The sequence below is a fragment of the Podarcis gaigeae genome (genome assembly GCF_964106915.1).
Source record: "Podarcis gaigeae genome assembly, chromosome: 1".
NCBI classification, from domain to species: Eukaryota; Metazoa; Chordata; class Lepidosauria; order Squamata; family Lacertidae; genus Podarcis; species Podarcis gaigeae.
The window spans coordinates 84,089,750-84,107,058 of record NC_139678.1 but is presented as its reverse complement, the minus strand read 5'-3'; the positions used below and the strand labels follow the sequence as shown (position 1 = coordinate 84,107,058).

At 45.5% G+C, this 17,309-nt stretch overlaps 1 protein-coding gene across 4 annotated transcripts in view; it reads left to right on the top strand.

Moving 5' to 3' along the window:
- The first annotated feature begins 7,627 nt into the window (after nucleotides 1-7,627).
- The window catches only part of TCIRG1 (T cell immune regulator 1, ATPase H+ transporting V0 subunit a3), a 21,548-nt gene continuing 11,866 nt past the window's right edge, over nucleotides 7,628-17,309 (top strand). Inside the window, exons 1-8 of one of the 4 annotated variants that reach the window (XM_083727166.1) lie at nucleotides 7,628-7,809; nucleotides 8,540-8,618; nucleotides 12,041-12,270; nucleotides 13,154-13,248; nucleotides 14,404-14,530; nucleotides 14,771-14,853; nucleotides 15,788-15,881; nucleotides 16,924-17,136. In XM_083727166.1, coding sequence (XP_083583292.1) covers nucleotides 7,693-7,809; nucleotides 8,540-8,618; nucleotides 12,041-12,270; nucleotides 13,154-13,248; nucleotides 14,404-14,530; nucleotides 14,771-14,853; nucleotides 15,788-15,881; nucleotides 16,924-17,136 — 1,038 coding nt within the window. In that variant the 5' untranslated portion in view covers nucleotides 7,628-7,692. Of the gene's footprint in view, nucleotides 7,810-8,539; nucleotides 8,619-12,040; nucleotides 12,271-13,150; nucleotides 13,502-13,725; nucleotides 14,531-14,770; nucleotides 14,854-15,787; nucleotides 15,882-16,923; nucleotides 17,137-17,309 lie in introns of those variants that run through there. The other 3 variants (XM_083727165.1, XM_083727168.1, XM_083727167.1) reach the window with 3 other exon arrangements.

Sequence of the window (17,309 nt, the reverse complement as noted above, 5' to 3'; positions counted from 1 at the left end):
GGAGCCAATTTCTTCTGCTGTTGGAACATGATCTGAGTTGTGTTGCACATTTTTGAATTCCTGTTCTGATGAAGTGTTGTCACGTAGCTTTTATTTCTGTTGTGACAGAGCACCCACCCTAAATTCTGAAAGCTCAGGGTTGTGTCACTGGCCCTGTGGATCAGTAGCCTCTATACCGTAAATTTCTGTGTATAAGACTAGGTTCCCCCCCCCCCAAAATGTCAAAAATTAGGGGGCATCTTATACTCTGGGCCATCTCCCCCCATTTTCTTAGAAATCTGAGTCCCCAAAAATAGGGGGCACCTTATACATGGGGTGTCTTATAGACGGGAAATTTCTGTAATTTTCTTCTACCAACAGCATCTTTAAAACTATCAGCACTTAGAAAACAAAGATATGAATTATGAGTAGGAATGGGGAAGGTTGAAATAAAGCAGTACTGGTGCAAAGAGAAAAAAATCCCTACTTACAAATATTGTAAGCATATTGATAACAATTTACTATTGATAAGCATTTCATCTCAAAAGTACACTGGGTTCTGCATACAATTGTTTATCACAGTGCTGGCTCCTCCTGATGCACTGATCATCGCCAGGAGGAACAATAGCCTCCTATCTGCATACTACTGTTTCAATCAGTTCTATCCAATAAGGTCTGCATGACCTGCTAGTTCAGTCTATAGTAACCTGCTTATCTTAAGATTCTTCCTAAATGCTTTCTCTTCTCATTAATATACACACCATCTCCTGTACAGGACAGAAAGCTTGAAACACTGGACAGTTGAAGGGTGTCACTATGAGGCTGGGGGAGGGAGGAGACTGAATGCTGGGAGTGGGAAGTTAGTTCCCACCACATTCCAGGCAGGAAAAGGTAGATAGCAGTGTATAAAATTGTGGTTGTGTACCTCCAATAAGTATGAGAAGCTATCTGCTTAGTGGCAAACATTTCCTATACTGTATTTCCACTGATACATTTTTAGTGAGGATGAATCAGTATGTATAACCAAACCTGAAATAGTATTTGAGACATGTCATGGGGAAAAAGGAACTAAGAGGGAGTCAAATGCTTTTCCATCGGAGAAAATGAAACTTGTAAACTGGGCAGCTGGTGATGAGTAAGTCCTCAAGCAAGCTGGCATTTCCACATGTGTAGCTTTTCAAATCAAAATGACCATATAATCTCTTAACGTAGCGTGAATTGTATTTAGAGCTAAATTCAGTTGAACTACCTTGGTTTGAACATGTATATGTCATTGTATAAAGGAGGATAAAGGATTGTCATGATGGAAGTGGACAGCAGTGTGTTGCTTATTTATAATAAGGTGGAAGGGGCTAGTTGTCACAAAAGCTGCTGATGAATAGCTTGGGGCTACAGTAGCACAACCCTAGTTCAGTGGGGCATGTTGTTAAGTTGTGCACACTTCTTAACAGACACCCGAGGCATCTGGTTATTGTAAAACAAATTACGGTGCAGAACAGCATCTGTATATAATTGCTCCAAACAGAGTCAACATTTTTATTTGAGTATGGCTCCAATAGGCCTCTTAGGTTATTGCCAGCTCAGCCCTCATCAGTGTATATGTGAAGCTGTTTAGCACCAGTGTGCACTGCTTTACACTTACATTTAGCTGCATTTGCCATGTTATTGTCTATCCACTTTAGACAGATCCTTTGGAGCTTTCATTCATTTTATAGTCCCTCATTCTGAATAATGTGATGTTGTCAGGAAACTTGGCCACCTTGTTGCTCACCCCCAGATAATTTATGTATGTTGAATTACCGATACTGGTTCTTGGAGAGATCTATTTCTTATATTCATGTGCTGTGGTTCTGTTTGACCAATTACCAGTCCATAAAAGGACCTGTCCTTTATTTTTTAGCATGCCAGAGGTTCCTTCTTGCTGTACAGTATTCAAAGAGCTTCACCTACGTTATATCATAAACGGAATAGTCCTGCAGCACGTTAGTATTCTGTCCCCCGTCCCCCCCGTGTTGCTAATAATTGCAATATAAACTAGGACTGGCTGGGAATCTCAAGCCTACAGGCCAAACTTGGCCCAGTAGAATTTGTCATTTGGCCAGTGAGGTTGTTTTCCCCTGAAACCATGTAATAATCAGGTGTAGCACTGGTAAAAATGCAGAATTAACACCCTCCCCTCTCATTGTGCACCAGCTGATTCATTAGGTTATGAATAAAAGCTACTAATAAATGATTGTAGCCCACTCCAGCGTGGCATAAGATCCCAGGCTAAACAGTATATTTATCTGAGCTATTCAAAATACCAGACCACAAAGAGAAATAAAGACTTGAAATAAAAAGGCGTATTTTAATGGGGTTGGAAAACTGTCTTGACACCATATCTCTGGACAGGGAACATCCCTTGTGCACAGAAGTCACTAGCAACATCTGCCACTTTGTGAAAAGCTGCTTGAGGGACTTTTCATATTGTTTGGCTGCCTTTTTTGTATTATTTTTATGTTTATACCTCATCTTTCCTTCAAGGACGGTCTATCGTCCCCATTTTATTCCTGCAACAACCCTGAGAGTGAATGACTGGCCCAAGGTCACCCAGTGTGGGATTTTGAACCCTGGTCTCTTAGGTCCCACACCAGCTGTCAAATATCTCTCTTGACAGTGCTATTTTTATAGAAAAAGAGGAGCCGGAACTCAACATGAACGCCTCTCTTGTTCTCAATGGCGCCCACCTGAGAGGTGCTAGAACTGAGTTCCGGATGAACGCCTCTCTTGTTCTCAATGGCGCCCACCTGAGAGGTGCTAGAACTGAGTTCCGGCTGGGGAAAAAAGCCCAGTCTTTTAATACTGTGTCTGTGGTGTGATGCTAGCCGCTTTGGACTTCCTTTTTAAAGGAAAAGGGGGTTACAAATGCACAATTAAATTCAATTAATAAATAGCTGGTCCTCTAGCATTACACATGCAGCTTTCACTGGTTTGTTGATTTGCTTCTACATAGTTGAATTGAGTGTTGCAGGCAGGCAAGAGCATAAGCCTCCCTCCATGCCACATCCAGACCCACAGGTGCCCAGTCCAGGCAGGCCAGAGATTCCTGCAGTTTTTGCCATTGCTGGTTCTGGTGCGCCGCAGGTTGTCAAGCACATAACCAAACCCTTGCCATGTCAAGGAGGTGGTGGGCATCCGAGGTGGGTGCCCTTGTCTGGGTGGCCATCAGGCCCCCGTGCACTATCACGTCCTTTGGGGCATCGCTTTGTCTAGCCACAGAAAGCCCCCCGGACATTTTCCTGGGAGTAAGCGCCGCTGAATAAAAGGTGCAGGCTCGGGGCTGAACGTGGGATTTACTCCAAGGAGGGAAACAGATCAGACTCCATTCTGTTGGAGGGGAGGCGAAAGGGAACCAGGCCACCGACCTCCTCCATCTCTCTCCCCCCACCCCCGGCCTCGCCGGAGCAGCAGGAAGTTCCTCGGAACCGCGTGCGGGGAATCCTCTTGGGGCGGGACAGATCTCGGTCCTCCTTGGAAGGAGCCCAAGCGCCTGTTCCGCGCTCTCAGGACCGCGCTCCCAGGCGCCCGCTTGCTTCTTCCGCCGCATCGCGAGGTTGGTACGGCTTCTTGCCGGCCGGCCCCACCCGTGCCCTACTTCCTCCGAGCGGCCTCCACCCGCCTTCCTCCTCCATGCCGGGCTGCTCTTTCTTCTCGCTGCATCCGCTGCCTCGAAACCAGCCTCAGGTTTCCCCAGGAAAGCAGCTTTCCCCCGTTGCGCTTCCTTCCCCCGCCGGGACTGGTCTCCCATCCCACCCCGCTGCTCTTTGTTCCTGGGAGGGACGGAAGGAGGCGGCGCTCGGTTTAGGGGGCTTCCCGCAGTGGATCAGCCGCAGATCCGGAGGCAGCGGCGCAGTGCGCGCAACCAGTTGTGGCTGCCGGTGGGGGAGAGTAGGTAATGGTTAGGGGCGAGAGCGTGGATTGGTTGGTGATCTTATGGGGTGGGAGTTGTGGGGTTGCTGGAGAAGGAGGTTGGTGGGTGGTTCGCGGAGGGGATCTCTTGGCCTCCCTCCATCTGCGTTTATTTGAGCCGGGGTCGGGGAGCACATCTAGCCGGGCCCCTGTTTTCCTTCCTGGGGTGCGATAGTGCTGGGTTTCCTCATCCACCCACGTGCCTGAGCAAGTCGGGAAAAAAGGTGGTTTCCTTCCGGAAATGCCGTCCTGCCTTCACAATGGCCGCGCTCGTGTGCGGCTGTTCTTTGAGGGTGGCGGTGAGGGTGAAAAGACCAGCCAACCTCCGCTTTTTGGTGGGCTTCCAAACGCAGTTCTATAGCCGGATTGAGAATCGGGAGAAATCTACAGTGATCTGGTTCTAGATCTTCTGGGTGGGGATAGTCAACTGCATATACACTATCCCCCACAATCCTAGAATTCATTAGGGGTATGTGCTTTAAATTCCGTATACATATCCCAAACTTTTTCAAACACAGGTTATGGCTACTGTATTCCCCTCGCCCCCACCCCCAAATCCTAGAGATAACAAGTAGGTGAAATTTGTTACAGATAGGTAGCCGTGTTGGTCTGCCATAGTCAAAACAAAAAAAATTAAAAAAAATTCCTTCCAGTAGCACCTTAAAGACCAACTAAGTTAGTTCTTGGTATGAGCTTTCGTGTGCATGGTATCTGAAGAAGTGTGCATGCACACGAAAGCTCATACCAAGAACTAACTTAGTTGGTCTTTAAGGTGCTACTGGAAGGAATTTTTTTGTTTTGAAGTAGGTGAAATTGTATCTTTTTGTTAGGGTATGTTCTTCTGATGCTGAGGGTCCTCTGTGGAAGTGATGGTGACCTCACAGAACCTCTCTTATTTTTTTACAACTTCCTCACTCAGAATAAAAAATATTAAAGCCAGTGCTTTTTTTCAACCATGAAGTTATTATAGCAAGCGCCACACTTTTAAAGAACCAAAAAAGGGGAGGAGGTGCCAGTACTTCGCACCCTTGAGTACCCCTTGAAAAAAACACTGATTAGAGGTATGACCCCTGGTGGAAAAGGTTGCAGCACTTGTTTTACACTTTTCCATGCCCTCTTCTTTTTATTTTTATATGATTCTATGGTTCCCAGAATTGTCACAGAAGAGGGGTTGATTGTTGACCACTCTGAATTGTAGCTCTGTGAGGAAAACAGAGGCACCTAACAATTCACAGCACCCTCAACAAATTACAGTTCCCAGGATTGTTTGGGGCTGGCCATGACTGTTTAGAATGGTACTTCTTTAAAGTATCTGTGCCTCCCTCCCTGTACAATTTGGAGGGGGCACACCTGTACACTTCCATGTTCATCAAATAAAAAACACCATTTTGCTTATATTTTTTGTTCTCTGGGACTAACACAGCACAAAGATGGGAAAAATAATGCATTAATTTGTATTTGCAATCCATAATCAGAAATAAAATGTTCAAGTAGTGGCATAGTCGCCTGGCACTCATGATCCAGAGTTCCTTCATTTTAAGTCTTGTTATGTTGGACAGTGTTTTTTCTGTGTAGTGTGGGAACACAAAGTTCTGAGAGACAGACAGACAGAGGGAGAGAAATGTGCTTCTTAGACACCTCTGGAGACTACACAGGACCTCACAAGGCCTAATACGCAGCAGGGAGTGCCTAGGTCTTCTGCCAGTAAATTAATAGATCCCCTCTGGGACCAGTTTTCTTCCTTTTGGGAGCTCTGAAGAAAGGCAGGGTTCATTGTGTGCACATATTCTCTCTTGCCACTGCAGAATTGCAACGGAATAAATTTGCACCTATGGCACTTCTTGACCAAAACCTTTAAAGGAATAGAAGACTTGTTCTTAACTAAATATTTCAATCACTAATACAGGGATGGGGAACCTGCGCCCACCAGATATTGTTGAGGCTCCAACTCCCATCGGCCGCAGCCAGCATGGTCAGTGCTCAGAGATGATGGGAGTTGTAGTTCATAAATATCAGGAGGGCCATAAGTTTTCCATGCCTGTCCTCATATAAGGTGCATCCCCCTTCAGTAACATCCAAACAGTAATCAGCCTGGAGTCAAGGGGATCTTCAAAGTAGCAGATAGGTGCTTGGGGTGAGACTAGGCCTACATGTCTTGGTGGTGATGCTTTGAGGGGATTGCAGGGTAGATAGATAGATAATTTATTACGGTCGGAGACCAGCTTATGGATTGCAGGGTACATGGGTGGGAGCGAGACACTGAAAGCGGTGAGCTGGCAAGTTTCTCAGGGGGAAAATGGGAAGAATAGTGGCTGCACATTTTACCTCATAACTTGGGTTCCAAAATGCTAGCAATTTATTCTTATGAAAAGAGGGAGGGGGACAGAACTAGGAATCTGGGGGTTATGGTTCATGGGACAGGAGTCCAGAGGAAACCCATCCCCCTGGACACCCATGGCAGGGTGCCCTGCTATGAATATGTAGCTTCAGTAGCAAGAAATGGCCTCATGCAGTTTGCTAACCTGGAATACTAGATATTCTGTTTAACCATAGCCTTGCAGTGGTGTCTGTGGTCTAGACACTTATCTCTGTATGTACTGTATTTTGACTGTTGGTAAGTCTTCATAGTTTCTCCAGACAAGCAGAGAGTTGTGGGAGGTGCCGCTCTTCAGCTATTGTTATTGCTATTCGTTTTCTCCCAGCAGAAGTGATCCACCACTCAGGTAATTCTAACAATATGGAGAAGAGAAATTGAGAATGAAGATTTGAGGGGGAAATGCAATTTTTTGACTGACCACCAGATCTTGCCTATTGCTTCTGCTTCTCCTCAGGCCCAGCTCATGACTGCAAGGATCTCTCCCCTGTTTTGTCCAACCTGAGTACCGCAGTGCTCTGCCACCTCGGGACATTTTGACCTCTCAGTGAGCAACTTGGGAGTTCTGAGTCAGGCGCCCGTTGTGAAACGGGAGGCCAGGTCTTGCCCTGGAAATTGTGTCGCAATCCCAGAGTTCAGAAAATCCCACGTGAGTCAGCAGAGTCTGGGCGCCAGCTGCAAGCAGTCAGCCCCTCGGAGCTGCAAAAGACACAACTGGAAAGTTGCTGCCTGCGGAGCTCCTGCAGGGTTGGCCCCATCTTCCTGCCGTCTTTCCACTTTGTGAAATACCTAGAGGTAAGGGAGAACCCTTTTTGCCAAGTAGACTTAGGGGGCTTTCGCTGCTACTGCACCTGAGCTTCATGTAGACTCTTCCTACATTCTTAGTGATGACCTTCTGCAGGTTGTTTGTGCCCTCCTTCCTGAGCCTCTTTTTGCTCGTCTGTTATTTCCCCTCCAATGGACAACCTGTCCCCTTCACTGTCCCTGAAGGCATCTTCTTTCCTCTGCACAATCCTGTTCCTATTCCCAGTCATTGATTCATTGTAGTAGGACACTTGGTGATAAGGGGAGGACATCCCAAATCCCTCTCTACCTTCCTGGTCCCAGTACAAATGAACGTTAGCCTGTCAAGGGAGGTGATGTGCATATTAGTTCCCTTTGGGCCTCATCAACTCTGTTCAACTCTCTGTTTTAGGACTCAGCTGTGCAGCTGCAAATAAGACCTTTTAAATGTGTTGTAAAGTGCAATGTACAAATGTGACAATAGATGGCGAAAGTGAGCTATGCCAAATTCAATGTATTTTCCAAAACCTTTTTTAAAAAAAGCATTTTCACAGTGTTTTAAATATGTGTGTACATTCCAGATTCCACCTTGGTCTCCTCCAGCAAACATGGGCTCCATGTTCCGCAGCGAAGAGATTTGCCTGGCCCAGCTCTTCTTGCAGTCGGCTTCGGCATACAGTTGTGTCAGTGAATTAGGCGAGCAAGGACTTGTGGAATTCCGTGATGTACGTGCAAGAGGGTTTGGGGAACCTTTTTTTGGGGGTGGGGACACCAAACAAGCATGTTGTAGCCATTTTCATAGAGTAATTTTCGTACAAAAAGTACATTTAAAATCCAACCTAAATTCCAATTCCAGTGCCCTTGGGTCATTGTGATGATTTTATAGATTGGTATTGTTTTTCTACCATCTAAGTCTCAAAAAGTCTTACGTCAGTAAAAAGACATAATATACAAATTTTAAAAAAGAAATTGAACATCAGAAATTTAAGACAGAAATGTAATGACAGGTCTTTGCTTTTAAGCCTCCTGTCTGAGTGCTTTTTCTTTTCTCCATCGCTTTTCCCATTAAAAAACCCTGCTTTTCACTGCTGAATAGAAAAAATGGCAAATCTGCAGAAAATCCAAATTGCCGTTCATTCCAATTCCGTATTAAAGAGCATTGTTTTCTTGGGGAAAGCAGTGGGGCAAGGGGGGAAAAGTGCTCAGACACGGACCAGGGATTCCTAGAAACTATGGATGAGCCCTAATAAAATGTTCAGGAAACCTGGAGAAGATGGTAGAATTGGGGTGAGATAGAGAAATGGATGTTTTATATCTGGGCAAAGGGTCATGCTGCCATTGCAAGCCTTAAGAATGGGTCAGCAAGCAATGGAAAATTGGGCTGCCTGGTTTGCAGTGTTATCTGCGCAATCTTTGGTGGGCTCTTCACTAGTAATGTTCTTTTTTTCTTTCTAGCTGAACCCCCATGTCAGCGCCTTCCAGCGACGTTTCGTGGGGGAAATCCGGCGGTGTGAAGATATGGAGAAATCCTTCAGTGAGTGGCACTCCGGGGGGCGGGGCGGGCTGTCCTCTGCTGGGTGGCTTAGATGATGACCTTACCATCGGGTTGGTGACACAAATCTTCTGAAGACGCACCCAGGCCGGCCATGTTGCCACAAAACTGCCTTGCACCCTGCCAAGAGCAGTCAGAAGACAGGGCCAAGTTTCTGGGCGTTGAAATTGCATTAGGAAATCATGAGACTTTTGCAAACAATGCAACATTTTAGATGTAATTTCTGGTTTCTGGCTGAGGATAGTTGCACTTCCCCTCTCGGCCTGTTTTTACTGTCCTTGTTCAAACTGAAGCATCTGTAAAAATGGAGAAGGGGTTAGTCAGTTGTTGCATTGCCATCTGTGATAGCTGGCTGCTATAATTTGCACTTCTTGCCCTCCACCTGCCTGTTGTGACTTCCTGTTTCTTCTTCCTCTATCATCAGTTTGTAGCATTTGAGGGTGGTTTGCATATTCCATATTTTTCTTTTCTAATGTCCTCCTCTGATTAAGATCTCATTTAACATGTTTGACTTTTTTTGGCACTCAGAACGTTTTGGGAAAGCACTAAGGGCATTTTGAAAAGCACATCATGTTACTATTACAGTGGTACCTCGGGTTAAGTACTTAATTCATTCCGGAGGTCCGTACTTAACCTGAAACTGTTCTTAACCTGAAGCACCACTTTAGCTAATGGGGCCTCCTGCTGCTGCTGCACCGCCGGAGCACGATTTCTGTTCTCAACCTGAAGCAGAGTTCTTAACCTGAAGCACTATTTCTGGGTTAGCGGAGTATGTAACCTGAATAGTATTTAACCTGAAGCGTATGTAACCCGAGGTACCACTGTACATGAAACAAACGTATCTCAAAAAGTTTTTCCAGTAGTCAAAAGTCGTTAATGTGAAATATTTGATTTGGGGGGAATCCAGTAAAGCACATTTGCTGCTGCTACTAATATTAAGCATGTGTATGGTGCTTTCAATAGTTTAAAAGTCCTCATGTGTATTGTTTGCTGGGTTACCTTCCCTAGTCAGCCATATTTCCTGGGAGATAATGGGGACTGCATCTCTCTCTCTCTCTCTCTCTCTCTCTCTCTCTCTCTCTCTCTCACACACACACACACACACAGAGAGAGAGAGAGAGAGAGAGAGAGAGAGAGAGAGAGAGAGAATATTGCAAACTGTGCAATTTCCTGGGGGGGGGGGGGGGGGCTTGTTTGTACCAAAGGGGAAAATTTCCCTAGTGCAAATGGGAGCCACTTGGGCCCAATCCAGATTGGAATGGGCCCAATGGCACTGGGTGGGGGGGGGCCTTTAATCCTTTGCTGCCCACTGTAGTCGCAATCCAGATTGGGGGCTGCACAAGTGCAGTCTGCATTGCCAAAAAAGGATCAATTTGTCTGAACAGCTCTTTTTGGGTGATACAAATTGCCAGTGTGTCCCTCTCCATTTTGGTTCAGCGCTGAAGCAAGGGGTAAAGAATTAAAGCTTCCTTATTCCCATGCAGCAGGATCCTGATTCTTACCAGGCTGTACTGGCTGGGGAAGAAGAGTAGCTAGCACAGAAGTTGAGGAAGGAGCAGGGTGGGGACTAATAGTAAAGGCCCCCTTTACTATTGGATGATGGTGATGAATGATTAAATTTCTATCCTGTCCTTCTTCCCAGCAGAGCTCCGAGCAGCAAACATCAAAATGTTTAAACAATGCAATTTATACAAACAATACAATGTTTGTAATTTTAGGAAGCAATCCACTTTTGTAAAATAAGCGAGGAAACCTTTTTTTTTCTTACTTTAGGAAAAATATGCCTGCTTATATCCCTGGCTACAGTGTACTCTGCAAATTCACAGTGCTGTTTATGATTTAGATGCTCTGGTCACCACCTACTGTGCCTCCTGGATTCAGTTGCAGCAAACGAAAATTATAGTGGTTATTTCTGACATCCTGTGCTCAGCTTAGAAGAGCCAAAGGCCCACTTCTTTCTGGAAGTGGAAGCTCTCGCAATTTCATAACAATGTAATTCTCGTAATTGCAGAAGCTAGCGTATTTAGGAAATTCCTGACTTTCAAGCCTGTCTAAAGCCTGAGAATTACTTAAGTATTTGGCTGAATCAAGCCAAAGGCCCATCTGCTCCAGCATCTTGCTCTCACAGGGGCCAATGAGACGTAAATGGAAAGCATGCAAGCAGGAGGACATGAGCGAAACAGCACTCTCCTCGCTTGTGCTCCCTAGCAAATGCTGTTCAGAGCATTGTGCCTCTGGCACTGAACAGAGCCGTCATGACTAGTAGACATTCTTGAACCCACAATCTTGAGATTAAGAGTCTCATGCTTTACCAACGGAGCTATTTCGCTATCCTCTGAAAAATCTTTCAAAGCTATCTTTTAGAGCTATACAAGTTGGTGGCCGTTGCTACACCTTGGGAGTAGCAAATTCCAAAGTTTAAATATATGCTGTGTGATGCATCTTTGGCAGGCTTGTACAACATCCAGCCAAATTCAGCTATACCAGGGTTAGCAACCTTTTGGGGCCAGTGGGCCCATTTTGAGAAAGTGCCGCGATCTCCTGTCCCAAAATGGGTGCCATAAGGACACGGCGTAACACAAAATGGCTGCTGCATCTGAAAGAGCAGGAAAAGGCGACAGCAACACAAAATGGTGTCAGTGTGCCTCTTCTCATCAGCCCCCCCATCAATGGGGGGAAAGGCATCTGCACCAGCCCCTTTCAGTCGCAGAGAAACAGTCCTTGCACCTCTCCTGTGTTCAGAACAGATGAGAGCGTGAGTGTCCAATCCTGGCATCTAATAAAATTTGGGCATGCTTAAGAGATTTCTGTTTAACGTAGGAGAGGTTGAGTACAGGTAGAACCAACTGTGTCCCATGTTCTGGATCTTTTTATTTATTTATAAATCTTTTTTGTTGAGTTTTACATTACTAATTTAAATTCAAAAATTAAACATCATCATTTAGGATTCCCTGAATCCTTTGACTCCCCTCCACCCTTCCATGGTTACCATTTTCAATCTTTTCCCACTGCTTCACATATTTTCTCTATTTTTCTAAAATAGCACAGTTTTACCTTAGCTTTTCATACATTACAAGCGTTACTTGGATCCTGCCAAATTTTTTTGTTGTTTGCAGTATTTTCTTAGGTATATTGTAAATTTCCCCCATTCCTTCTTAAATTTCCTCTCTTCCTGGTTTCTGATTTTCCCGGTCAATTTCGCCATTTTGGTATAGTCCATCATCTTCATCAGCCATTTGTCTCTGGTTGGGACTTTATCTTCTTTCCATCTCCCATGTTCTGGATCTTTGAGAGAGTATTTACTCATTGCAAACTCTTGCAGCTGAATGTTTTCTGGGCCTTGGGAGCAGAGGACAGTCCCAGGTTCTGCCCTTCTTCCTTATGTCTCTAATCTCCCTCTCCAGCTTTCTTAGCACAGCAAGTGTGGAAGGCAGGCCTGACACTGACACCCCCTGAGGAGAACCTGCCAGCTCCTCTGGCTCGGGATGCCCTGCAGATCCAGGAGCACTCTGAGCGGCTGGCGCAGGAGCTGCGGGAGGTGAGCCACAACCGCGAGAAGCTGGTTGGTCGGCTGCAGGAGCTGCGGGAGCACATTCAGGTGCTGCAGGAGGGACAGCGTTTCACTGGCCAACTGGTAAGTGAGTTCCGCCCCTTCCGCTTCCTGCTCCATCAAGACTCTCTGCTGCGCTTGGAGGAGAAAGGGATGCAACTGCAGCTGATTGGCTGAAAGTTAGATTAGGCTTGCTGAAATTGTACATTACTTCCCATAGTGCGGGGGGGGGGGGGGGCTTAAAGCAATTTGCAGCAAGAATGAAATACAATAACGGAAATGAGATCCTTGAGGCAATACGGAATAAAAATATGCTAAAAAGAAAATAATTCATTTCTCCCCCCCCCAAAAAAAAGGGTGTCATGTTTCACAGTGACAGCAACTACTACTACTACTAATAATAATAATAATAGGCATAGAGTATCAAGCCTGCTGGTGATTTTCTTCTTTGCTGTTCTCCTAATGCTTTAAAACTATTTGAATATTATTTGACAATATCTGAGTGGCCTGTTGCTCAAAAAAACACAAACTGACCTGTCAGTGCCTGGCACTCTCTACTCCCTCCCTCCCTGGGCTCTGTCACTTGAAGCAGTTTTCTCCTAGCCGGATTCTGGTAGAGCAAATGAGCTTGACTGAAGAGAAAAGCTACTTTACATGGTGGAGCACAGCCCGGTTAGGAGTGGAGAGCCTCACCTTGCCTGCATGTTTTAAACCTTTTGTTAAAAAATCACCTTGACTCCTCCACCCGTGACTTTTTTTTTTACTTGAATGAGCAAATACATGAAGAACAACTCTGACTGTCCCTGTTGCATTTAGCTTGGCCCTGGATTTTATTACTGGAGCCTATCAAATTTAAGAATATTACGTTGTTGAACACTGAAGGTGGTCCTGGGACACCTGAGAGGGAGCTCACGAGTCCTGGGATGGTAGCAGGCCCTTCTCTCACAGGCTGTTTTCCCATCCGCAGGTGCCGTTAGCATCACCAGCTCGCCCACGAGCCTTCTCTGACAGAGAACCTCTGCTTGACCCGTCCATGGCACAGCGGCTTGACCTCAAAGTAAAGTGAGTTGTGAGGGGGCGGGCGGGTCATTCAGGTTGACAGGGTAACCCTTCTGTATGAGAGATGAAGCTTGTCAAGTAAACCAAAGCCATTGTTCCTGAAGTGAGAGCTGATGTAGCCTAATGGTTAAGAACATGAGGCAGGACATTCTCATTTTTATTTTAAAAAAATAAAAATGTCAGTGTCACAAACTGTATGTGGCCTTGCATAAGCCACTATTTAAATACTAATAATGACCCCAATATTATTAATACAGTGGTACCTCGGGTTAAGTACTCAAGTCATTCTGGAGGTCCATTTTTAACATGAAACTGTTCTTAACCTGAAGCACCACTTTAGCTAATGGGGTCTCCTGCTGCCGCCACGCCACCAGAGCACTATATATTTTCTCATCCTGAAGCAAAATTCTTAACCCGGGGTACTATTTCTGGGTTAGCGGAGTATGTAACCTGAAGCGTATGTAACCCAAGGTACCACAGGATTTGAATAATTTTCAGTAATAACCACAGTATTAATAATAATTGTGTAATAGTCAATAATGATAATTGCAGTGGGCAGTTCTGCTAGGGAAAGCTCTTCAGGAATTTCCCATACCTGTTTTCTCCCTCAGTGCCCCCTAAATCTGCTCCTGAAGGTTGAGGGGAAACCCACAACAGCTTTAAGGGGCACACAGGGCCCCTTAATGCACACTGTTTCAGGGCAAGGAGAGGAGAAGGGGGAGGTGTTCCATTGCACAGCCCAAAGTGCCTTGCGCTAGCAAAACTGTTCAGTTGGACACCGTCCAGTATTAAAAGTAACCAAAATCCAGAATGAATTTTTTGTCAGCAGGGAGTAAAACAGCATGGAAAGTATGGCAAGACTTTCAGAAGGGCATTCTGTAACTGGAGTCCCACCACTGAGAAGGCCCTTTCCTCAGTTGATGGGGGCATCTGAAGAAGGTCATCTGAAATTGACCTTGGTTACCTAAGGTGAATGCTCATCTAGCTTCTAGGGTTGTTACAGGGATTACTATGATAATGTTTATGAGGCACTTGGTAGACTACAAATGCAGTATCTAGATGCTAAGGGCTTGTTATGTTGCCGCAGGGCACTGTGTGCTCAGCCTCATGTATGCAGTTTCAGTGTGCATTTTGTATGCTCTCCCCTTTGCTCTCAAGCTTTATCGCAGGCGTGATCCACCCATGGCGGGTGAATGTGTTTGAACGGCTGCTGTGGCGCGCATGCCGTGGCTACCTTGTGGCCAACTTCACTGAGATGCCGGAGCCCATGGAAAACCCAGCCACGGTGAGACGGAATGAAGAAAACGGGTGGGTGGGGTGTAAGATGGCTGCCTGTGAGGGGTGGCAGGCAATGTAGAGGGGGGGGTGGGATTCAAGGCCTGAGTTTGGGTGGAGCAGGGTGTGGCACAGCTTGGGAGGCTGCATGTACACTCTGTCATGTGGCTTAGGCCGAAGGCCCGAATGGTCCTTCTCCTGCTCCTCTCAAGTGCAGAGGTTTCTGAGCAACCTGTCCCTTCATGTGTAGGGCGAGAGCGTCACCTGGGTCATCTTTCTCATCTCCTTCTGGGGGGAACAGATCGGGCAGAAAATCCGCAAGATTGCTGACTGGTGAGTGCTGTGGGTGGTGCATGTTCCCTCTGATGTCTATTGATGCTGAATAACACCCCTCATCCGTCTGCCTTGGTCTCCTTCTGCTTGCTGTTTATAATTTTCCTGCCCTGATGCCATAACATCCCTAAGGTCCAACAAATCACAGGCCCTGCAATGTTTCACCCTGTTTCACACATGACATGCCTTTTTACCTCCTCGAGAGGCCTGCACACACCCACCCTCCAAATCAATTACTGTGATATGTTCCTTGCATTTAAATTTATTTATTTGGTTTTTCAGATTGAGATTTTACAGTCACATATTTAACATACAACATAAGAACAGGATTCCAGTGAATCTCTTGGACTTCCCTCCTCCCCTTTGTGGGTCCTATTTTTAATCATTTCCTCCTGCATCTTTTATCCAAATCTTTTATCTTGCCATTGTGTCCAAAATTCACCATTAAACTACAAGTGATATTCCAATCCTACTAGCAATTTTAACTGTTTACAATGGTCTTTAAGATAAGTTATAAATTTCCCCCTGTGCCTTGTTCCAGTGGTGTCTGACAGACCATGAGGCTGAGGAAAAAGTCAGACACTGACTATATTCCTTATTCCCTAAGACAGCTCTACCTATCTTCACACACTGGCCAAGCTACCCACCATCTTATCTTATCTCATCTCATCTCATCTCATCTCATCTCATCTCATCTCATCTCATCTTATCTTATCTTATCTTATCTTATCATCTTTTCTTTTCTTTTGAAATCATTTTTATTTGATTTTACAACGCAAAATTATATTTTAAAAATTCAAATATATATCTATATGCCCACCATCTTTCAACAAATTGCTCCCTCTGCTCCTCTGTGTTGCCTCCTACCATCTCCACCCACCAGTATGTGTGCATGTGCCTGTGTGTATTCACTCTGTGTTGTGTCCCTCCAAAGCTTTCACTGCCACCTGTATCCTTACGCCGACAAAGAGGCGGAGCGCTTGGAGACACTGTATAAACTGCGCACTCAGATTGAAGATCTGACCACGGTAAGGTGATAAGGACTGCTTAGGGTAGTACACAGGGTGGGCTTGAAATCCGGGAAATACTGTCAGAGAGCTTTTGAGAGGATCCATGGTTTCCAGTTCTGGGGCAGGAAAGGAAATTGCATGGGTGCAGTAGTGAGAGTGTACCACTGCAGATGATTAATTTCTTTTCCAAATTTTAAATAGGGGAGGGGGGTTGGTGTATATTAATTGGTTTGCAACCGTTGTTGTCATTGTATTTGCTAGTTTCTTTATACAAAAAAAGTGTCTCACTGTGACTTAGCAGCAAAATTCAAAGAGGTGAAATGATTAAAAAAAACCAAAATGACATACAATTCAAAATCCTTAAAATGCTCATCCAACCATGCAATAAATAAGGACAAGTCCTACCCCAAACCACTAAAAGATGAGCATCACAGGGTTTAATTAAGGCCTTGTAATTTAAAACAGGATCACACCACTTTGAACAGACATGGCTTCCCCTAGAGAATATTGGGAACTGGAGGTTAAGGGCACTTAAACCACTCAGGGTTGTAATTCTGTGAGTTTCACAGTCAAGCCCTCTTCCCAGGATATTCTGGGAACTGTCGCTTTGTGAGAGGAGTAGGGTTCTCCTAACAGCTCTAAGCACCCTAAACAAACTACAGTTCCCAGGATTCTTTGGCAGAAGCCATGACTGTTTAAATTTGTATGGCATTACTTTAAATGTATAGTGCAAATGGGGCCTTGAACGTACTTTCCTCCTACCCCAGATCCTAATTTCTCTGGGCGGGAAAGGCCAGTATATTGGTGCAAGTGCTCCTCCCCACAATGGTTTTCTCCACTGCATTCATGCAGAGTGTCACATTTCAAATCTGCAACCACACTCTGTACTTCCTGTGGCCCCGTGTGCAGCCACATTTCCAGACTAGTAGCTCTAAGCAGCACTTTCCATTGCTCAACTGATTCCTTAAAAAATGAAGTACTTTCCTTCCTAAATCCCCCTTTTGCTCCAAGTCTTCCACCGTCTCCTGAGTTCTGCTTCACACTCCTTATGAGAAAACAGGTCTTGGGCCAGACGGAGCAATACCTGGACCAGCTGCTGCAGAAGGTGCTCTTGGAACTGCCGGCTTGGCAAGTGCGGATACAGAAGATGAAGGCCATCTACTTCATCCTCAACCAGTGCAGCTTCAACATCACCGACAAGTGCCTCATCGGGGAAGTCTGGTGCCCCGTCCGCGACCTTCCTGCCGTTCAGCAGGCTCTGCGTGAGGGATCGGTTAGTGCTGCAGAATATTGGCTCCCTTCTGCTTCTCCTTCCATGTACCTTCCATTTCATGTCCCCCTCCCCCTTCTTTTTGTACACCTACCTGTTTGCACAAGTAAAGAGCAAAATATTTTGAGTCAGGGGTTGATACATGTGCTTTGTCCTCCCCACTCCCTGTGGGTTGG